This window comes from Eucyclogobius newberryi, unplaced genomic scaffold (genome assembly GCF_026437365.1).
Source record: "Eucyclogobius newberryi isolate DKJ021-1_F unplaced genomic scaffold, fEucNew1.0.hap1 SCAF_16, whole genome shotgun sequence".
Taxonomy (NCBI): domain Eukaryota; kingdom Metazoa; phylum Chordata; class Actinopteri; order Gobiiformes; family Gobiidae; genus Eucyclogobius; species Eucyclogobius newberryi.
This window is the reverse complement of record NW_027315790.1, coordinates 22,207,183-22,231,700: the sequence shown is the minus strand read 5'-3', so window position 1 is coordinate 22,231,700 and position 24,518 is coordinate 22,207,183. Positions and strand designations below refer to the sequence as shown.

General features: G+C 38.4%; 1 protein-coding gene across 1 annotated transcript in view; it reads right to left on the bottom strand.

The window, feature by feature from the left end:
* LOC140361977 (A-kinase anchor protein 9-like) overlaps positions 1–23,103 on the bottom strand; it is a 59,977-nt gene extending 36,874 nt beyond the window's left edge. The window contains exons 1-10 of the mRNA XM_072447943.1: positions 22,885–23,103; positions 16,225–16,479; positions 11,775–11,819; positions 11,118–11,177; positions 9,909–10,058; positions 8,535–8,690; positions 7,834–8,040; positions 4,504–7,245; positions 2,385–2,459; positions 179–320 (exon numbers count right to left, since the gene is read on the bottom strand). Of these exons, the coding sequence (XP_072304044.1) occupies positions 179–320; positions 2,385–2,459; positions 4,504–7,245; positions 7,834–8,040; positions 8,535–8,690; positions 9,909–10,058; positions 11,118–11,177; positions 11,775–11,819; positions 16,225–16,479; positions 22,885–22,932 (3,880 nt within the window). The 5' untranslated portion in view covers positions 22,933–23,103. The remainder of the gene's footprint in view (positions 1–178; positions 321–2,384; positions 2,460–4,503; positions 7,246–7,833; positions 8,041–8,534; positions 8,691–9,908; positions 10,059–11,117; positions 11,178–11,774; positions 11,820–16,224; positions 16,480–22,884) is intronic.
* Between the last annotated feature and the right edge of the window lie 1,415 nt (positions 23,104–24,518).

Sequence of the window (24,518 nt, the reverse complement as noted above, 5' to 3'; positions counted from 1 at the left end):
AATTGAGGGCATTAATTGTCAGCGATGGACTAAGAAGCCATTCAATTTCATTAACAAAGAATAAATGAAAACCACAGACATGGAACTGGTACGAAAAAAGAGAGAAGGCATCATTTTCATCCATCACAAAAAGACACATTTCATTGGTTATTATGGTAATGCTAGGGCTCTTTCTCACCCTGGTCACGCTGATCTTCTTGAAGTCTCATTTGCGCTGATTTGGTTTGTGCGTCCGCTTCCTCCTGCAGCAGCTCCAGTTGTGCGGCGTGAATCTGAGACAAGCTGATGTGCTGGGCCTCCATCCGCAGCCTGCACTCGCCCTGAGCACAGAAATATTACAATCATATGGGAATAGGCACGGCAAGAAGAAAAGGTTAAATATATTGCCTCAAATATGAGACAGTAGACAATGAGGAGTTTAAAAGACATAAATCCATTGATCCCAAAAAGTCAAAGGTCTAAAATCTAGTTACGTGACAATTATAGCATCTGGTGAGATTTCGTGTTTTTCATTTTCATAATGGAAAACTACAGTATATTGTTGTGTTGATGGTCCTAATGTCATCAAGCCAAACCTAAATGAATGAACAAGTTTGAAAGCATGTAGTATGTGTGTATGAAAACTGGCCAATCTGATTGGCCAGTTTTCTGATCAATTAATTGTCATTTGAGAGAAGAAGAGAAGAAGATTTATGAGGAACTGCAAACCGTTTCAGAACCGACTTATCATTGAATATTTAAACAATGTATCTCGAATGTAAAACTCCAGTAATGAAAATGATAGATGGATACCAGTGGAATGTACTTTAAGACAGGGATGGAGCAGACGGTTAAGGACTAGACTGAAATTTATCGGTCATTTATACAATTGAAAAGACTAACATTTGCAGTGAATTAGGATAAACACAGTCTTTCTACAGACTTTTGTTTTGTTTTTGTCTTTTCACTCTCTATGTATTGTTTTTATTTACTTTTGTAGTAAAACAAAAACAAAAAAAAACAATACAAATTAAATTATATAGAATGCCTTTACAATAGTGATGCGTCAGGGTTTTGATTCAATCTGAAAAAGTAAGAAAGGACTAAGCTGGTGACAAAATTAAGCATAAATTATACTTCGGTTCTACAGCTGAACATTAAGGCATTTTAGGAGTACACAAGTTAAAGTGGACCAATAATCCTCTCAAATTAACCCTCTCCCTCGCTCCTGCGTTTAACAAAGAGGTGCACAGCGTAAGGTTATGAACAGAGTAGAGTGGAGGATACGCAGGTAAATCAGCACAAAGAGATTGTTTTCTCTGCATATTTAGCTGTAAAAGGATGCATGTTTTATTACAACCAGCTGCATATTCACAGAGAAACAAGCCTAATAAGGAGATTAATTTAAATGTGCCTAAGTACTAGTACCGTGGAGACAGTGGGCAGCATTTTATGTTCCACCCCAACCTGTATAGAATAAAATCAAGCCTTACTTTTAATGTATTTATGTACTGTATAGAATATTTAGGTACAATTGATATATCATATATATTTTATTTAAAACCTGCATGTCATTAATTTCATCAGACTTGGTCATTCCTGGTTCATGAAAATTAAATGCCATATTTAAGCCAATCCCATTTCTGTTACAGCAATCTGCGTTCAGCCCGAGAGGCCTTCTATTACCACAACACAAAAGATTTGTCCTTCTGGTTTGAATTATGCATTAGCGCTTTTGTAAGGCTCATACAATTATGAAATTGTGACAATGTTGGCTTTGATGTCATGTCTTTAAAGAGCACTTGGCATTTTAATAAGGCTGTATTTAACCCTCTCTGCTGTGATTCAATCTTGCGCCATTGCTGCTTGAGAAAGGCTGGTAAAATGAGTTTATATTTTTTGCTAGTGTGTAGAGCAGGTTCAATGTAAAATCTAGCTGTAATTGGGATTGATTTAGTCCCTTATGCCCAAAAAAGAGATTGGTGTTGTCAAACTTGAAACATTTCAAACTCAACACAAAAGAAAAAGGCTTGATACTCAATAATATTTTCTTCTTCTTTTCAGCACACAATTATGGTAGTTGCTTTGATATTACCATGAAGCAATATTAAAGAGACAACTCAAAAACTATTCAGGAAAGGTCAAATTTTGCCCTATTTATGTATTTATTTCCCCAAGTATTGATTCAACAAGTAGTTCAAATCTGTATCAATATTAGTTTTGATTACCGGACGTGTTTTTGGTATTACATTATGTGGAAAACCCTATCTCACTCACATAAAAGTAATAAAATACAATATTCTAAGAAAGGCTCTGAACTTGAATCTATGGCAAAACTATTTCCTTTAGCTTTTATTTATTTTGTCTTACTAGGTCCAAACATTGGAGGCACATTAGATATTTACATGGTCTCCAGACTGCTCCACTTCTTCTGCACCATGAAGCATCTCAGGCTGATGGCTCATCCCATGCCTGGTCACCTGCAAAAGGCAAGCAATTCACTTTAATAGCTACACTTTGGAAAGAAATCACATACTGGTGGACAAAAAGACCAGAATCTCTCCATGAATCACTTCCTGTGTGGGACTGCAGACAAAGCACAGTAAAAGCAGCCATTGGTTTTCAAACTTTTACCACCAAATATGTGTTTCAAAGTAACAAATCTTGGACTAAACTAAAACCAAACAAGAACTAAACAAGTATTGAACTGTAATTACATTGAAAAACTTAATTTGATAGGCTTTTTAAAAGTTTGAGAACCACTGCATACATGTATGTAACCTTATTGAAAATGTAAGCCAATACTACTAAACAAGTTTTCTCATGCTCATCACTGAGGCAGTGATAAAAGTGAAGCAAAGACACCTTCGAGGCACTTCAGGTTTGTTTTAGCCAAAGGATAAACGAACCATCTCCAAGTGAAGCCATTTTGGATCACGTTCCAAACCAAGAAGTGCAAAAACATCACAAAACACAGGCGTGATAAGGTGTGACAAAATCCACACATTGTCTTAAAGTTGGTGAAGTGACAGATGTAAATGAACGGAGGTAAAATGGCCGCTCACCTCAAACGCCTCACTCCCTGCAGGATGGAAACAAAACTAAAATGTACACATTTGTGAGCAACCGCAAAGATGGACACATTTCGCCTTCTTCTTTAGGGCAGCTCAGATACGTTAAAATTAAGAACTGTGATTATGTTGATTATTTGGGGCGTAAATCATTTCTGAACCAATTATTTGTATTGTGTCAAAAGTTAACCTGTAGAGGAACTGTAGATTTAAACATAATTTTAAGTACCGTTAATGATTTATTAATCATGTTTTTAAAACCACTGTAAAGGTGAGGAATAACAAGTGCTGATATCATTCAAAATTAAAATTCAAAGAAGATGAAAGCAATCACACAAGAAATAAATTAGGTCTATACCATTCTTCAAAACTATTGCTATTCAGTTGATGTCTCAACTTCATCAAAAGAAAAAACATGATAAATATTGTATGGTGGTGGCCCTTTACAAGAGGAAAGGAGCAGAATACTCAGAATAGTATTTTACACTGCCGGTTATGCTCATGCTGCAGTGTATGTTGACCAGAATAATGCTACATAATGTATTTGAATGGTGTGACTCTCATGTCATATGTAAAACACATCGTTTCACAGCAGGCCGGCGGCGCTGCTACTCAGATAGGAGGGAGCCTGCAGCCTATTACAGAGTCCTCGGAGGTGTTATTCTTCTAATATGCCACCTCTGCCTAAGAGCTGGGGCTACTAAAACAGCCCCTGTTTGATTCACACTCTTGAGCAATATAATAATAATAATAATCGCTTGGATTATAAGGATTTTGGGGTATATTGGTGCTAAGTGTTTATTCCATCTGTTTATTTTTTTTTTTCAAGAGATTTTGCCACGTCAAATTTTAGTTTGATTAATCCACCGCAAATTAATTTACCGGTAGTAGAGTACAATTGTAATTGGAGGTAATACTATGCTTATCACACATAAAAAGCCAAACAACTACAAAGCCTGCAATAATAGCTGCAACACTGGTTTTGTTAGTCATATCCATCCTGCATATTTAGTGGCCGTTTATCAATTCAGGTACTACACTTCAAGAAACGACCACTGCCTCGCAATAAAGCAATAACTGCACCCGTTTCATTTCAAATTTGGCACAGCTCATTACCAGATTTACTGAGGTGTAATGCCTTCTGTGCAATTTTGAAATATGCAAATAACATGAATGGATCAAACTTATCAAACAAAACAACACGTTTAGTATTAGCAACGTACCGTTTTGGTTTTTATTTGCCTGCAAATTTTGAAAGCACTACAGCTCGATATTTGCACTAAAGCGATATCATAATTGCTTGTAACAAATATTGCAGGAGTTGGGTCAAGTACTATATTGAACCTTCAATGCACTTTTTGAATGCCACTTCAATCAGAAATGCCATTCATCAAAACAACAAAAGCGCATTAGTACCCAGTCGTAGTATCTCACACTTGTTTTTAGCGCCTACCTGTTTGCTGCTGTGCTCCGCTCCATCTCCCTGGCTCTCATCCGAGTCGTCCTCCTTAGCGATCGGCTCGTGTGTGCATGACATAACAACAGCAGTCTGCGTGCTGGGCTCTGCAGCACTTGTAGCTCTCTCCGCTGCCGTTCCTCTCTCCTCCTCCCTCTCCTTTTCTCTACTGCTGCTCTGAACCACGCCGCCCTGGTTCCGCTTGTTCCTCTGCCTTTTCTTGCGCCTGTTTGACCCGGAGGCAGCTGTGGACTGGAGAGAAGAGGATGGACACTTTGCTTCAGGACCCTCCTCCCTCAAAGCTGGAGTTGGGGTCTGAGATACTCTGTGGAGCTTCAATGTATGCTGAATTTTATCTCTCTCCTCCTCTGCCGCTTTTAAGAGTGACTGAAGAGTTTGTATTTCCCCTCGAAGCTGCTGATTCTCCGAATCACTAACAGCATTTTCGTGGGCATTCTCCAGCGCTTTGCCGAGGTTTTCATTTTGGGCGATGACCTTTGCGTTTTCTTGCTTGACTTTGATCAGCTCCTGTTCAAAACTCTCCAGTTTGCGCTCTGCTGTTGTTAGTTTCTCCGTGACCTCCCGCAGCCTCACAGCCAAGCTCTCCTTTTCAATGAATGTAACATTAAGCTTCTCCATTAACTCAGTAGAGTCCTTTTCAATCACAGTTTTACACTCGTCCATTTTAATTTCACCAACTCTATCCTCCATCTTTTGAATCTGTGTTTCAAGGCTGCAGATTTTCGCCTCCAGCTCCAGTGTCTCCTGTATCTTCTGCTCCTCTAGTCTTTTCTTTGTTTCAACTAGACACGTATACTCGTCCTTCAGCTCTTGATAGTTCACTTCGAAGTTTTTCTCGGCAAAAGAAAACGTGGTTCTTTGCTTTTCCATCTCCTCCGTGAGCGTGACCACTTGTTGCTGATATCTGTCTTTCTCTGCTGTGACGCTCTGAATGTCCATTGTTTTCAAATCTACTTCTTCTTTCAGATTTTTGTTAGACGCGTTAACCATCTCAATTTCCGACTCCTGTTCTTTCAACTTGTTATCCCACATTGGTTCATCATCTTTTGCTTGGTTTTCTAATGCTATTATTTTTTCTTGTAAGCTTCTTATTTCACGTTCCAGTCTCAGTCTCTCCTCCCCTCCTTTTTTCAGCTCCTCAATCTCTGCCTGTAACGTCTGTAACTGCTGCACTAAATCATCTGCTTTGGAGCTTTGTAGTGCCACATTCAAATCCTCCTTTAGCTCTATAATTTGCTGTAAAAGTTCATCTCGCTCAGTGGCAACATTTTCCTTCTCTTGTTGTAACAAATGTACTTTTTCATCGTAACTCGTCCTCAAATTGTCCAATGCTTTTTCATGTTTGATAGCAGCTTCGTTAAGGAGGTTTTCAGTATTCAGGAAGTTCTCTCGTTGCATGTCCTCCCTCAGATTTGTAAGCTCTTCTTCGTGGCTGAACAAAAGGTGAGTCCTGAGTCTATCCAACTCCGCTTCCTGCGACTCCGCCATCCGGTCCAGCACCGCATCTTTCTCCCGTTCCAGCATTTCAAGCTTGATTTTGTAATTGGTCGTTTCCGATTCGTACTTCTCTTGCATCTCTTGTGCACTTTCCTGAGCGGCTTCGAGTTGGCGTTTAAGATTGTCGATGGTGTCCTGGAGAAGTTTCAATTCTCTTGTATGGCTTTCCTGAGAGACAGTATTGTGAGAGACCAGCTCCACTTGTTCTTTAGCAGATTTAAGATCTTGCATGAGGCTGTCAGTCTTTTCCTGCAGGTTTAGTTTTTCTTTATTGACTTTGTTTAGCTCTTGTACAGTTTCATCATGAATTACTTTTGAGTGCTCTATTGTTTCTTGAAGCTGCCTAATCTTAACAGTAAGCAGCTCTACTTCACTAGTGCTAGCGGACAAAGTGTCGGATAAATATTGCCTTTTGAGAAGTTCCATTTCAGCTTGATGTTGCTGGTTTATTTGCTCAACTCTTGCAGCATTTTGCAAGTTCAACTCCGTCTTCATCTGTACTATCTGCTGTCCGTACATCTCATCCAGTTCTGCTCTGAGGACCTCCAGTTTCCGCTCGGTGTCCTCTTGCAATTTCTGAATCGTTTCGTTTTCCGACAAACTCCCCTGGTGACAGCGCTTCTGCAGATCTTCCACCGTCCCCATGAGCTGCATAATCTCATTAGAGGACATCTTCTCCTTTTGTTTAGACAGAGACAGCTCATTCTTACAGCTTTCTAACTCGGAGCGCCCTTTTTCCAGATCCGATTTGCAGTTATTAAATTCATTTTCACAGCTTTCCAGGTCTGACTTGGTGCTCTCCAAAGTGTCAAGGCATCGCTCCAGCTCTTCCTCCTTCGTGGCCATTCGCTGGCTGAGGTCGTGAAGGCATTTTTGCGAAGACTCCAGCTCATCCTCCAGTTGAGTTATAGCATAATCCCGTTCAATAATGACCCTATCTTTTTCAGCTATGATCCTATCTTTCTCATCTGTCTGTTGCATATTAGTTTCAACTGCAGCCCGCGACAGTTCTTTGCGGAGCTGATTCAGTGATTGCTCGTGTTCAGAAATTATTGCACTTTGTTCAAGTAGTAACTGGGTTTTCTCTTTCAGAGTTTGTGCAAATGATTCCTCAGACATTCTCAACTCTTTCAAGGATTGTTCATGATTAAGAATAGTCTTTTCTTGCTCTGAGATCAGCAAGTCTTTCTCATTTAGGGACTCCTCTGCTCTCCTCATTTTCTAAAAACACAACAAAGCAAATATATTACAATTAAGTTATTTATATTATAAAATAAAGTATTGCAGTCAGACAAATAATTAAGATAACAAACCGATTTATCTTATTTGTTACACACAGCCAGTATACACAGAATAGACTGACATCACTATAGAGAATTATCAGCAATCACAGTAAAATATACTGTATATGCATAGTGACTTTACAGGTTTTGAATGCCGTTGTGTGCTGCGTCGTCTGTTACATTGGTAAAACAAGATTAAAACATTTTCTCATTTGACAGCGTTAATTAATCTTTTGTAATTATTTTAATCATGCCAGGTTAAAAGTTGTGATTACAGAGAAACATTGTCACAAAACAGCAGAAACTGAAAACTATAAAATCCAATTAAAAAAATTGGAAAAGGTAAACGCTGTGTATGAGCCAGGATAATTACAGGGAATTAATGACTGGACATTGTCTCAATTTTCTATGTTTATTGTAACTTGAAAGGAGGAGAAACAAATCGTTCTCCAAAAATATGTGCCAGGACAGATGGATACAATTATTGATATTTTGTTTTGATTATTAGTTATTTTTAATTTCTCACCGTCTCCATGTCGTTGATCCTGTGTTGCAGACGGCTGACAGTCTCGGTGTCCTCTCTGCTCTCGGCCTGGAGTTTCTGGTCCCTGTCCCTGTCCTCGGCCTGGTCCTGGAGCTGCTGCTGGAGGTGCATCAGCTGCTGTCGGGCCTGGAGCAGGTCGGCTGCAGTGCTACTGTGGCTGCTGTTCCTCAAGCTCTCACCAGCCTGGAGCTGAGAAATGATTTAGTAAAACCAAGATATTTAGACCAACATATCAACGCATGAATTAATACTGAAGTAAAAATTAGAAGATCAAAACTGCACGTGTACCAATCTGTAAAATGTACTATGTATTTATGGACTGTGCATTTATGGCTTGTTATTGCCCAAGACTGGGGCTATATTCCCACTGGTAAATTTTGAAAACAAAACAAAAAGAGTAAACAGGAGTAAATAAAATCTAGATTAATTTGGAATGAATGAATTTAGAGACAAACATTACATCATCACAATGATTTATCTAGAGATGGAGACCGTTTTAACAGTCTGAAGAAAAACAGTGAAGAATAATATTCTGCCTTCATACACTGTAGAACTTAAACTTAATTACACCATTAATGGTTGCAATTAACTTTTAAAATAAGCATTTGGAATATTGTTGATTTATTCTACTTGTACTTACGCAAAAATAATATAAAATTGTGTTGTTGACTTGAGAACCATACCTGTTGAAACTGAATTTGCAGTCTCTGGCTTTGCTCCGTCAGCTCCAGAAACTCCTTCATGATCTCGTCCTTCTCCTCTCGCGCCTGCTGCAAGTTGGCTGTCAGCTGAGTGATGATGCCGTCGCGCTGTTTCAAGGCGGCCTCAAAGTCCTGGAGCTGTGTGAGGAGACCATATGAAAGGTAAGTTATGTAACAGAATTCTATAAGCGCAAAAGGACAAAGAACAATAATTTATGTTTCATTGCTGCCTGTGAGTAATGTAAGAGATAATAATAATACTATTATTATTACTAGTTTATTATTCATTGTTTTATGTTGCACCTAACGCAGAGACAAGTTCCTATGCTTGCGAACTGTGTTTAATGACAATGGCAATAAACCTTTTATGATTCTGAATAAAAGAAAGAACAGTAAATAGCAAAGGACATGTGCCAATGGGACAGTTATTGTTTGTTTGTTTTGTCTGCAATGGTTTAAATGTGTGCGTTTCTAAGTTCTTTTTGTGTCTTTTGGTTCATTATGAAAAATAATACATATTTAAATTATATATATATTTATTTTTTTTAAATATAGTGTATACCATAAAATGTATCACTGGCCCATACAAAGGATCCACCACCTGACATCACCAGGCCACATTGCAGATCAGCTCTATGGAAAGGTAAGCCCTAACAGAAAGACTGCACTTTTTTTAAAGGTATTCATGAGAATTACAAACAACCACTATGAAATAAACAATAGAAAGATGTGTTTAATGCTATACTGTGGCACATTCCAGGAAGAAAATTACATCTCCGAGAAACAAGTGGCGGCCCCACTTCTAAGGCTAAGAAATTATTTCAATAAAAGAGCATTATTCGCCCCTATGAAAGGGCAGGATTTGTTGTTATATAAAAGCAAATCACAGTGGGAGTCAGTTACTGAGAATATGAGCCTAAATACAGCAGCCATTTAGAACAGCGTGAAATATGATTAAAATAATTAAAGCGCAAGGTGCAATTAGCAGATTTGATATAATCACATCAATTTATCACAAGAATTAAATGATCTTGTTGTTTGCCAAGAATTGTGCATTGTTTTCTGTATCTGACAAGGTATTTAATGATGGGCTCAACTGAAAAGTAGTTTGCTGGCATTGCTTTTGCAGGTTTTCAAGTGGAGAGGGTAAAATGTATATATCATCCATCATTTGTAATTTTTATTTTCGTACACTACTGAAATTAATTAACTATTTCACAATATTCAGTATTTTGACATATATATATATATTGTAGCATATATATATAAAAAAATATCACGACTAGATATTCTGTATTGCATTACGTAGATAGCACAGCATGTTAGCTACAGTCAAAGGTTAAACCCGTACATTACCTGTTGCATTCCGTCTGCTCCAAAGCCACTCCTCATCTCCTCCAGCTCTCGGCTCAGCTCCTCCACCTCCTGACACTTCTCTGCCAAAACGTCCTCCAACTCCTGCAGCGAGCCCCCCCTCGCCACCCCCTCCAGCGGATCTACCTCCTCCTGGAAACGGCACAGTGAGGATTTGTAAGGCAATTTAAAGTTACAGTACGGAAACAGCGGGAGCAGTTAGGATGACAGAGCAAGGGGCCACATAAACTGCAAATGTGAAGCATGTTAAAAAATTCAGATGTTAGACAGACATATTCAGACATTAAAATACAGTAGAAAGTGGAACTATTGCGTTAGATAAACGATACAGTCTGCAGATGGCATTTTTAAGGTTAATGTTAAGGTGAAGTTTATTGTCCCCGTGGAGAAATTTGTCCACCGCATTTGCAATTTTAGATACATCTGTAGTTCTTTTTGTGAGTTTAGTTCATGAAAGTATTAAAAATCCAACCACTATAGAATAATCAGATAAACATCAGTCATAAACTCATAAATCAGATCTAATTATTGGTATGAGTGTTTGCGTGCCCAAGAGGAATCTGACAATCAAAAACACCTGATGACACAAGTCAGTTAATTTTTTCTATGCCACATTACTTTGAAAATCAGAAAGAAATCAGATTACAAACATCAGATGTAACACATCTGATCACATGACATTTCAATATCTGAGAACTCCAGAAAATCAGATAATGATCAGTTTGTCATTTACATGTTTCTATGTTTGAAAAGTGGCTACGTGACATTTTAGAACCTGTTGTGTATCACTTGGAGTCTTAATTTTTCAAATAATCACCTAAGTACATGGTGGATAAGGGGTAGGTGAAAACAGGAGTTTTCTGATCACTTGAGCCTCAATACATGATTACTCAAACATCTAAACTTATGATGAGAAAACACCATTGTAAGAAGGCTCATTAAAGTTGATTTTGATGAACATATAAAATATGTATATTATTAATTGCTTAACACTATTATTGTACAATGCTGTTAAAAAGCAATGCTCTTTAAAGCCTGGAGTGCATGTAAGAAGCCCGGTAGGTTAGTAGGTTACTGGAAACAGCACAGATGCCCATTACATCAAGAAGAGGTTATGCACAGTTAAGACGTTCAGCCAGAGCATATGCCAAAAAGCGTAGCTGGACAAACTGCTTGAGCGGATTACTGTACCCAAATAAACTCCTTTGAAGACAGCGAAAGGTTCAAAGTCATCTCGTGGCAGCCATTGACCTGTCAATTAATAATGCTGTCAGTATGAAATCAAATATGATGGCTTGGGAGGCTAAAAATATGAGACAACCCAAGTTATATGTTACAAAAGGCGACAATGTGTGAATATTAGGCCATTTTCATTTAAACATCGCGGCATAAGATTCTGTAGTTGCAAACAGTGAATAATCAGTTTGCCATCCGTTTGCCCTGATGAAGGCTGAATGACCAAAACGCACTGGTGTCATTTTATTCTAATCTCCCATTTTGATATTTCTGACTGCCTCAGCTTCAACACATAAAGGGACGTGTTTGTGTCTCAATGCTAACACTAATTCTACTGTTGTTTTATCAACCGGTAACTACAATCTTATGCACAGAGCCAATTAGGTAACGAAGTTTGAAATATTTTGCTCCTAAAAACTTTTTTCCAAAAAACAAAACTCAAACTCTCAAACGGGAGGCGCAGTGCCAGCAGTGTCATTTCTCCTTTGCTTCAAGTTCATCCGGTAAAAAACTTGACACCTTTTGCAGCAGGAAATCTTCAGAATTGGGTTATTGGAAGAAATTGAATGTCAGAAGGATGATGTGGATTTTCAAATGTTATTTATTTTTTACCTCAGAGGAATAGTCCTCAGCGGTTGTTGACATCTCACTCTCGGGCTGCAACAAAAAAAGAAAGCAAATTATTAATGACCATAACCTGTTGCCACAGTACTTTAATAATCAAAAAGCAGAACAATGTCTCCTATTATTTGACATATTATTTTGTTATTGAAATAAAATTGGCCCTTACATAACCACATCCATTGCAGGGACGACTGTGGATAATACATAATAAAACCCATTTTGACACTCAGTCACTTTTGAAAAGAAATGAGAGGTCGCCAGCTCTACAGCAAAATGACATTATCAATGAGGTGTATTTTGTTGGGTCAGAAGTTCAAGGCTGAGCAGGAAAAGAAGGAAGACGTTATTTTCAATGTCGTCGTCACGTAACAGAAATAAAAAAGTAGGTTGTGCCTGATGAATCACGAAGCTTCCATGGCCTTCAAGATAAAAATGAAGATGGATGCACTGAATATCTACCAGGTGTATGATTCAACATTACAAAGACAAATAAACTGAATGTTTTATGCTTAATAAATATGCTTTAACCAACAAATTACATATATTACATGGACATAACAGAGCTCAGGTGTGATCACATCTCAGAAATTTAGCTTGCATAATGTTTAATGGAGATTTTAAGATGCTAAATACTAAACTAAGTGTTCATTCAAAAGTATTGACACTTTAGTGTGATAAACGCATTTACCAAGATGACTCAGCAGCTTATCAGGTTGTCCCACAACTCTTTTGTTTACTCTTTTTATATCGTTTTGGCTAATGCATCTCTATGGAGGTTTCAAAAGATAAAGGAATTGTCATTCGTTTTTTGACATTCAATCCCGAGCTCTATACAATATAAGATTCTGCATTATTCAAAAGGTTTACAAGTGCAAGTGTATTACTCATGTTACAAAGCAATAAGCATTAGAAAATTCAGTAAAGTGATACCCAGACACTAAATGACCCTAAACTACTATCAATATTCATTAGAAGTATTAATACTGAATAAGACAATTATATAAAAAGGACTTTAGTTAGTAGTTTTAGAAGAAGTTGGGTTTTTCTCGAACAGTTATAAAATAGTCTTGATTCTAGGCTGATTCTAGATATCAGAACTAAGTAAGCTTCTAAGCATAACATATAACACAGTACATATGCATGCCACTGCTGGAAAAAGCTACCAAAATGATGCAGAAAATTAGCAATAGTTTATTAGTCCAGCTTTGAATCGGTAATTACTTCTTCCTACCCGGCTTTTGGGGACTAGAACAAGACAACTGTTATTTTTGTCTTGCTAGAGTGCTAGGCCACAGTATAATCTGTCCTGAGCATTATGAAAGAGTCCAAAAATTTTGCAGAACTTCTCTGTTTATTCTCTGAATATTCTCCGTCAGTGAAGGTCTGCAAGCGTTTTACAGCCAGCAGAAAGACAAAGAGTGTGAGGAAAAAAGACTGAGAAAGAGAGAAAAGGGAGGAAGAGAGAAAGATACAGAAGAAGAGGGAGAGAGGGGGATAGACTTTGACTTTACCAAAACATTTATTGAGCAGGAGAGTCAAAGAGAGAGGAAAAAAGAAATGGAAAGGAAGAGAGATAAAGGGAAGGAAGGGGAGAGACAGAGGGAGAGAAACATGGGGGAAGGGAGAGAAAAAGAGCGTAAGAGAGCAAGAGAGAACAGAGAAAAGTAGACCGTTCTTTGACTGTGCCTCAGGTGAAAAGCTTATTCATGAATTTAATCAACCCTGAAGTCGGCGTCAAGTGTCTCGCACTCGTATGGACAGGCCACAGGAGGAGCTGCGGACAGATGCACCCAACACGCCCCAAACCTGTTTAAAGTCAATCGTCTGTTTCCATGGCGACGCGGCAGCGCACATCAAAACGCAGCTACAGTGAGTTCAGCGAGAGAGAGAGAAAAGTACAAGCTCCATCTGTGTCTGAACAAGCACGGGCCCGAGGAGCAGAGAGGACGGAGCGGAGGTGACTCAGCGAGGCCAATCAGACAGCGCTATTCACTGTTTAGTTTTATGGAATTCTCAATAGGCTTCTTTTCTTGATAAAAGGCATAGATTTGGCATGATTTCTCGGTATGACATTTGAAAAAGCTTGGTCCAGTATTTCCCGTTTGCAAGACATCAACTAAATTCAAAGTTGCCACAAAAAGGTGTCTCAAAAAAGAACAAACTATTTACTTTATTCATAAATGTTCTCTATCTAGATGCCTTCAGTCACCATGTATTTAAAAAAATCAAAGTGCAATAGAAATAGTATTAATAATTAATAGTAGTAGTTGACTTCTAAAATGATTGTTAGTTGCAGCCATGGTATTCAGAAAAGTACCATATTACTGCTACTGATTTTCAAAGAAATAGCAGCATTTTGCAAGAGCCATTTGAAAAAAAGTCTCAGATCTACAGAAGCGTGGTTTGTTAATGGAACCGGAATGGCCGTTTCAAAGCCTGTGCATTAGGTGAAGATCAAGCATTCCCCTCAAATTAAAAGTACATTGTGTGAAATCAGAGCAGCCACGACCGAGGCTGCACTAGTCTTTTGTCCGTTATTACGCAAAGCAGTTTCCCTCAGACTCTGTTCAAAATCATGAGACGTGTTTTGGAGAGGACAATCACATGCGCCCTTCAGCTCAGAACAACCCGTGTCTCAGTAATAGCCTCAGAAATGCAGCGCTGGTGTCACACTTCAGACACTTCAGGTCTGATGGTATGCTGGGGCCAAGGCGACATGGACAAAATCATTTTTAATCTCGTTCTGGTAAATGGATTTGTCAGTAAACACCTTCTTTGCACAACACTGTGTACTTCAAAGGTATTGTGATGAAACCCAGGAAATGTACGGTATACTTATCTCAGGAGAAATGTCACAGTACAAAACTAAGGAAAAAGCTTGGTACCAAAAATAATTTCAATACCACACTGTTAAAAATGGGCAATATAATGCTATTTTCCACACAAAATATGAGCTGTTTCAACAAAGTACCTTCATTCGAAGCTTTGACTAATGATTTCCAGACACAGAAAAAAACTCAAATCTAAGTGGTAAAACTTTTCAGGAAAAAATAGTATACAAACTACTTGAATTAAAACACTATCAACACAAATGTTTAACTCTTATTACTAATAGTAATATTTATCATCACCATCATCATCATCATGTAAAAAACTCACAACCTTGTAATGTAGTTCCCGCATTTCTCTTATACTGTGAAGCCCTAGGTTTAATAAAGATTTCTGTTTTGCTCAAAATTCCAAAGTCACAGCTACAACTAGGGGGCCAGTTGCCACGACAACTAAAGCCATTTCGTTTTGCTGACACAGACAGAACAAACATAAGACAGGATTATCGTTATTTTATCTGCAAATGTACAATTATTCATACAATTATACTCAGGTACAGTGTGTGTCTTTATGATTTAGGGGCTGGCAGAGTATGTGGATATAATGGAGCATTTGAGTCAACGAAAACTATTAAGAAAAGAAAGAAATGGCTGCAAACCTTGATGATGTCAAACATGTTCCTAAATGAATAAGCAAGAGATCAACTGTAAAGGTCTGTCTCTGGATTAAGATAAGAGATCATTTAAAACAAACACAAATGTCAATAGTGTTACTGCTCTTATACTACAATAAGACTATTACTATACTACTACACATCTCATGACGACCTCAAACTGTCAATCATTCATAAGGCATGCCATGTGGTTAAAGGGCTATGTAACATTTCTGTCAGTCTCCACAGAGATATTTTTGCTTTAACCTGAATGTTCCACAGTGTGCCATTAAACAAATATTTTCTTGCTGTTGCTTTTATTCCATTGCAGATGATTTTACTCCTCAAAAACATCTTGGAAAAAACATACACCTCTCCACAGATCTGACCAGTATCATTGTGTGATAGCGTTACCTGCTTGTCTCCATGGAGATAGACAGGTTTAATGCCCTACAGTGAAACATTCAAGGCAAAGCGATAACATCTCAAGCAGGTGACTGAACCGGAAAAAAAAATTTACTTAAAAAAAAAAATATATATATATATATATATATATATATTATATATATATATATTATATATATATATATATATATATATATATATATATAACGCTTTTTTCTGGTATTTAGTAGTAAACTATAACATACGTACTGTAGATCCTTCTTTTACATTTTGTTCATTGTAAACCGTAATACTGATCTGCCCTCTGATTTGTCTTAATAATCACAATTTACAGAGCAGTGGGCGGAGATGGGGGGTAGGTGAAAACTGAAATTTTCTGAGCCCTCAAGCCTCAATTTAAAGATAATAGAAGTATGAATCTATCAAAATACAATTCGGAGAAAGGGATACCAAGTTTAAAAGCCCATTATGGTCAATTGTAGACACATACAATATAGGCCTACATTGTACGACACACTGACTTTGATTTTGAATATGAGTAACAGTGTGTACCTCTATGGTGTAGGTCTGATTGTGTTTGACCGTCTCGCCACTGCGCAGAGTCTTGCTGAGGGAGAACTCTGTGGTCCTGTCCTTTCCATCGTGTGCCGAGACAGCGGGCTCGCCTCCCTCCAGTGGCCGGTTCAACTCGCCCTCCGTCCTGCCCAAAGAGTCCCCCTCAGAGTCTCTCTCCGCAGGCTTCTTTTTCTTCCTTTTCTGTTTCTTCTGGGAGTCAGCGTGGGCCTTTCTCTGCCGATACTCAGCCAACTATAGAGAGAGGGGAATTTTTTTTTTTTTTTATTACAAATGAATGGAGTCCTTTTCAAAGATACAAGTCAAAATATGTATAAAAACCCACAGTGAAATTGCGCATCTTGGAGAGACTTGAGCGTAACATGTTGCAGATTCAAAGTGTCCTGTTTTCAGCTCCTCCCTGTGTGCATATGACCCAGCAAATGCCTCTTACTGTGCCAGGTCCTAATCCGCACTAAAGGGATTACTTTTACCAAACATTACAGTCATTTGGCCCAATAAGAGGAAAAACTTAAATCCGGCATGAGCAAAATCTATTTCTGTTGAGAAATTGCCTTTGTAACTTGATACGAATTTCAAACACATAAAGTTGAGGTAACTCAACTAAGTAAGACTTATTCCAAGTTCTCACAAACTTTGGTGCATTGGTAGTATTCACAGTCATGAATTCTTGAGCTTTACACAGCTTCAGAACTGGTTTTCGTCCAACCACCAAAACGGTCACGTCTCAAAGCCTTATAACAACACACAGCTCCAGGTTTGTGATCAATAAAATATTTTACACTTACAGGCAAAGTCAGATTTGTCTCAAAGTACTGCTTTTACAAAATAACCTATGGGGGGAACATTAAATGTACTTTTTTACAATAATAATAATAATAGAAGTTGGGTACCCTAGTTTAAAAAATATAAATGCAGATATTGTACATTTGTCATTACGTTTTTAACTCAGGAAACATCAAGTTTTATCAAGTATGAACAAAAGCTTTACAAACTAAATCTTTACAAACAAGATGCCCTCACAGACACACAATATGAGAAGTGTGAGTTGGTTTGCGCCGAGTGTATCAAATCAAATCAAATCAAATCAATTTATTTTTGTAAGGCCCAAAATCACAACAACAGTTGCCTCTGAGGGCTACAGGGAGAAATGAATCAACAATGTCTGTGGTGGCGATGAAGTCAGACAATGTCTGTGGTGGCGATGAAGTCAGACAATGTCTGTGGTGGCGAGGGACGATGTCCCAGGGTCCTCTGTCCTTAGACTCTCCTTCTCGGCCAGGAAAAACTACAAAAAAAACCTCTTTGGGAAAAAAGCGTAGAAACCTGGAGGAGTTCCAGTGAAGGAGAGATCCGACTCTCACAGACGGACAGACGGACACAAGGAGACTGGAGCTGGACCCACTCTTCAGGCAGATGAGGGACCGTCTGAGTCGAGCTGGACCCACTCTTCAGGCAGAAGAGGGACCGTCTGAGTCGAGCTGGACCCACTCTTCAGGCAGAAGAGGGACCATCTGAGTCGAGCTGGACCCACTCTTCAGGCAGAAGAGGGACCGTCGGAGGCGAGCTGGACCCACTCTTCAGGCAGACGAGGGACCGTCGGAGGCGACACGTGTAGCGCTACACGTGTCACAGGTGTGTGCCGTTTGGACTGGTGCCAATAATGGACTGTTACCATGGCGACAACCCTAACACTGCTCCACCCATCTGAGAGGTGATGAGTGACAGAAATCAAGGCCATGGTATAACAAATGTTTATAAATGTAACAAACATTTTAAAGACTAGATCAGTTAATTTTCCCTTAGGCGTTCACGTAGCCTACACATGAAAATATTGTATCAATATATTGACTGATTGAGGTCAAACGTCAAAAATCAAACTTTATTTATTCGAAGCACGCATAGAATTACTATTAGTGATGCAACTCCCGATGGCTTTAGTAGTCAACTAGTCGAAACGCTTATTTCTAACCCTAGCCCTAAACCTTTTTAATACATTTTTAACCAAATAAAGGTTGAAATATATAACTGAAGGCTTCTACATCGAGATGATTTACAAAAAGTGTATTATTGATGAAGAGCAGAACTTGTTTGTTCGTTCTTCTCATTACTCGCATTGATATGAAAGGTGTACAAATGTAAAAATATATTTCAGTTTTTGCCCTTATACTATAATCATTTCCTCTGTTTGGGTCTGAAATTTAAAGTTTCTGAATGTGCAACCTTATACTACAACTAATTTCTAAAATCAGACAAAAGGTTACTCAGCTGGCTCAATAACACTAAGCCTGCTCAGTGATTTTGTATAACAGATCATGGGGCAGTGCGATAAAGCAAAGAGTGGGCAGCTGGCCGTGTGCCCACCCACAACAGGCCGCTAAAACCCTCAAAGGGCTCTTCATGTGCCCCTGCAACATCTAAATATACCCAGAGTTTGCCAAATAAGAGGCCAGTATCAGCAAGAGAGAGAGAGAAGCGCACAATGTGAAAAAAACAAAACTGCAGATGACAATAATAAACTATTTGCTATTTGAAGTTGTAACAAAATTAAGTTAAATAATATTATTAAGGCACACAAACCTTTTTTTAATCATTAACAGCAAATAAGTGTAGGTATACTGATATTGGATTAGATTCTGATACAGATTATGTCCCATTTATGTGATATTTATTCAGTGTTGATTCTTTTTGAAATGAGTATCTATTTTTGATACTAGATTAAGTATTGTTTAATATCTGGTTATGGAAACATAACTTAAAAAGGTGTAATGGATGATTTTTTGGCCCAAATCTGAGTCTCATTTCCTTGTGGCGTGGACTGCCGATTAGTCCTGGCACGTATCAATAATAGGATGCACCTACTGCTCACCTGCAGCCTCGTTCTGGCTCGTCCCCAGGAGAGCAGCACGTTTCCCTGTGTCTAAGCACATGGATCTATCATAATATAGTTCCCTCAGTGTACAGGACAAAATTATGACAGAGAAAGACAGTTCGAGGTGGCTTATGAAGATACTGAAATCTACAGGAGACGAAAGATGCGAGATGCGATGCAATCCGTTGCACTAATAAACAAATGCACGTGTAGCCGCGAGGCTGTTGTGTGCGACCGCACTTCCGCTTGAGTTCTCAAATCGGCCAAAAATCATCCATTATTCCTTTAATATATCTAATATATGTTGTGGATAAGGCTATAGTATCCATCCTCATTCCTCCACACACAGTTGTGTGATCTTTGGGAGTCTCTGAGCACAGGTGACCCACAGTTTGTCTTCCCTTGAGTTTTGGACAGATCCCTGTGGTCCTTGTGAGCCGCTTATCGCTGCATATTTGCCCTGTTCTCTGCAGCATATGTAGAACTGGAGACAGTGTAGCCAGAGCACCATCTGCCAAACAGAGACTACGTAGGTGTACCTCCGTCTGCCGTCTGAAAGTCTGAACACATTCACATGGGCAGATATTTAACACTTAGCTTTTAAAACAGCTCTGCTAGTGGCTGCTAACTATTTACATAAACAAACAAGGCAATGGTGACATCAAAGCCTCTATAGGCTTGTCGTGAGTTAGTAATGATAATGTAGTTGGTGCTCCCCGGTGGTCGAGAGGTTAAAGCAGCAGCACACATGCTCCACGAGCAGAGGCAGAGCAAAGTTTGGAGGCAGTAATTTGGCTATTTCTGAAATAGTGAAATAGTACGTCATTAAAATATGTATTTTCCAATCTATTTTGAAAGTTATTTTTAATGAATTATTGTATACAATTCAATTATGCAAATGTTGGCACTAAAAATAATATTGGTGTGATTTAACACCAGCGCATTATGGACAAAAATATTTTTTGTGTAATTAAAATTCACAGTGCTATCCCCAAATACAAGCTAAAAACTGACAGTCAAGGTCCCTGGTGTCAAGTCAATTAATAAGAGTTAAATTAATAAGATTCATTGCGTTCATTAATCACACAGATGCAGGGCAGCTTTGTGCAGTTAGTCACCTAAAGGATTAAACATTAAGGCCTGAGATAAGTAGATCAACTTGTGCCCACACTGTCCTCTAAACCTACAATGGTACAGAAGAGGGACCATAACACTAATAAAACATCATCAAGAAAAAACACAAAGCGCAAGTCAAACTTCACTTGACATAAAGAGTGAAACTATTCACTTCAGCAAAGAGGATAATTAATTAAAACACAATAATAAACTTGAACTGCAAGACAAGAAGGTACTACACATATGGTAATATAATAGGACTGCAGTGTAGCAGAGTAGTTAGCAACACTCATGTCCAAAGAGTAAGATTTCAAAACTATGTACCAGTATAGTTTATCATAATGTCACCAACTCAACTTAAACTGTTAACAGTATCATGAATGATTGGAAATTTACAAATATTCTTCATTATTTCAATTAGAATGCAAAACGTAATATAATGTATATGCAGTGATAATTAAGTAATATTGTAAAATGTGTTAGGTCACTTTCACCTCACACAAAAATGAGAACCAGCTGAACCTATCATAGATTCATTTCTGGGAAAGTCATGATCAGACTCGAGGTGTAATATGAGAACGAGCAGATCCACGATGCGGCTAATGCCTTCAGTATAATACAGTCTGGTTTTCCACAGAGCAAAGAGTCCGCAGCCAACAACAAAATGATGGAAATAAACATATTATTTGTTTGTATATTGTATGTTGAGAACAGAAAGGATTTGAAAAATCTTTGGATTTATGTTCTTAAAAAGGTTCCATTCATGTACAATAAGAACAAATTCCTGTTGCTTCAGTTGTTTTAATATAGTATACAGCATGCTCTGATTTGAATATTGTTTTAGCACACCTTTCCCTCCTTGCACATTTCCGGATGTAACGTTTCTACAATACATCCAGGCCTGGGTTGGTATTAAGAGTATTTGCATTGTATTAAGTCATTCTTATTAATTGCCATCTTCAATATTTCTTCTATTTTTGTGGTGGTATATAATAATATGTATGTGTAAACAAATATTGCAACATTGATATATATTGTTCAGCCCTAATGCACATAAACAAATCCAACTTGATGAGTGTAACGGTGTGAATAATTATATTAAGTCACTGTCTAGGAATCTAAACACAACACTTGGACCAAAGACCTATATTGCCCACTGTCCATTATGAGTATGCTGGCGAGGAAGTCTTAAAGTTTGGGCATGTGAGGGCATGGTGACATGGTGCTGCTGTTAAGAGGAGCCTCTAACGGGACACAAGGGCCTTTTATTTCCAAAATGCCAAAGCCATAACCACGGAGACGCACTTTAGCTCAGGTTGCCCCGCTGTGCAACCTGATAACCACTGCAGGCTCCTTCAAAACAAGACGACGCCATAAAATCTCAATTACAAGTCATTCCCACTGACTAAATTTGTTATTGTGTTCTTAACTACAGTGATGACAGTGATGAACAGACAGTTTACCCTAAATGAGGCAAATTTAGTGTTAACTTTGAACACAAGCTATTTATATAGAATACAGATATCATTAGATTAGATAGTCACCCAAAAAAAACATCTCCACAAATGAATCTCAAAAAAAACACTGACTACGCTGAACTGGTAAACTAAAACAAGAATCAGAATGTTTGTAGAGGTTTGTCTACAGATAGAACTTGTTTTTCTTTCTAAATACAGGATATTTGTTTGTTTTTTTCTGAGGACACTCCATTATGACTTTGCAAACAACAAACTAAAATTACAATTCGTATGCATTGTGCAGCTCTAATTCACACATTTTCCATAGCACCCAAACACCACCCACTTTTTTAAACGTCATAATAAATATTATTTACCTGGCATAAAACTAATGCCTATGTTCGAGGAATGCTTATGTCTACAAACCACATTGCATACCTTTTTTAACAAGCATATGAAGTATGAACACCAAGAACACTGAGGAATGCATATTGCAGCATTTCCATCATATTCTGATCATTCTACTCTTAATTAATTTAAAATAATTGCATGATCATAGCAAGAATCCCCAACCCCAAAACACACGATAGTGGTATGTTCCAAACAGCTGCTGAATGAAAAAGACCCAGACAACCACCACTAAGCTTTTCAAACACAAAGTCTCTTCTGTTAACCTATGGGGTGCATTGTCATTCCCCATGTTTAAGTGAAAGGCTTGGGGGTTGACCTGACCTCATTGTGGATGCTCTTGATGTGATAAAGCCACTGAAGCACAAGTTTGGCATGTGGGGCACTGTTTAGCTAAAGCTACTGTCCTGTAAATCCTGTTACACCAGCCTGTCAGCCTCACACCAAGAAGATTTAATGAGCGCCTGATAACACCGTGGGCCACGCGAATAAGATAACCTTAAGATGACTTTTAGAGCACAAATTGGGAGAGTTTAAGCAGTGTAAACCTGCTGCATGACAAAGGAATTATGTGGTTAGCCGTGGCTATGCTACTAGAGATCTGACAGACAGAGCAGTTTGCACCCTGACAGCTGAGAGTGGGGAAAAGGAGAAAGGGGGGGTGGACCAGGAACAGCTGACAACAACACGGAAACACAACGACGTCCTGACAACCTTTTAGCACAACTTTATCACAACGCAAACTGTAATTAGAAGTTATGCTAGCAGTTGCAACTCAAAACATACCTTTGCTTTGCCGGCCTCTAGCTTCTTTTGCCTCGCTTCGTCTTCCATCTCCGCTGTCTCCGTCGCTGGAACAAAGAAGAAATGGCTTCATAAGACAAGATCCCCAAAGGCTAAGTGCTCCGTGTCCTGGTCTTAAAGCTCCCTGTCAAAATCACGCCTGTCTAGGAGCTGTCCCCCTTGTAACAGTCCGCCGCCATGTTTTCCACGTAAACATGAGACAAGTCTGCGATGACGCGCAGTTACGGGGCCACGCCCACCGGCATTCCTCCAGAGCGGCTTTCAATGACACTCGGTTAATACGAACTAACTAAAATACTTAAATAACCCATCACAAAACATTAAACTAAACACTTTGTCTAATCCAAGATCCCGAGTGAGGCAACGTTATGTAACTTAGTTTCGTATTTTGAGTTTTTATAAAATAGGATTACCGATGGACTTGAAACTGACTAAATTAATTCATCAGGCCAGTGGTCCAGCAGGGGTTGTCTCCAAAAGCCTGGTCTAGTACCACTTATGCATTCCAAGTAGTACCACCACCAGATCTAATCCCGAACATACCAGGACTTAATTTTGGCCAAACATGGACTTAAATGAGACTACACAAGATTTTCCATGAGACTGCATGATGCATGAGTTAGTTAATTCTAAATAATGCTCATTGCCCAAAGGAGGACGATGAAATTAGACTCGTCTCTAAATAAAACAAATGCTCAAACTGCTTTGTGTACCACCAGAGGCAGCCAGTTTGAGAAACACTGCATTAGGCTAATTACTGCATTCATGTCTGTACTCCTCAAATACATTCAGTTCAAACAAGTGAATTTAAAAAAGAAAGAAAGAAAATACAATTTCATGTAGACTAAATCAAATCTAAAGATTGGCAACAACTCCCATGCTTCAACCAATAGGCTACAGCAAAACTGTACGATACATATCAAAATAACCCAATGATATTCAGGCATAACAGGCTTCAAATTACTTTTATGGTTTAATAGTTTTTAGCTGACATTGAGTACAAGGACTTTAGGAAACCTTTTTTGTCCGAGGGTTTCCAAAGGTTTCCAAAATATTATCCCACTAAAAGACTCTCTATAACTACATGCTAATAGGACTGTCATTTCCATATTGAATTATACCCTAAAAGTCACAGGCTGATTCACTGACAGAAAGAAAAGTAATCTCAAATTAAAGTCTATTCCATTTCTATGGTAACATGGATGAAAACTCAGACGTACCTTTTTAAACCTTTGAAGCATTTTTCAGTAAAAACCCACTCAGTCTTGAATTCAAAATCATTATTTGATCTGACAGCAGTTTGAGAACAATGCAGCTTTGAAGAAAGTAAAACATCGGTGCTCCCTTCGTTAAAGATACAGCAGGTAACATGAGAATAGGCGGGAGCTTCATTTTCAAGGACAGATGGCCTTGATAGAAGACGGAGTGGACATTACTGTAGCCTACTTACAGCAGTGTTCCAATTAGTCACCTTTGAAAAAGAACGAATACAACTATTATAATTGTAAGTTACTGTTTTAAAATGATTTGCAATTGTTTTCATGGCATGCCAGGGTTGCATATAAAAATGATTGCACTCTCATTTAAGGCAAGTCATATAATGCCACTTAATGGGG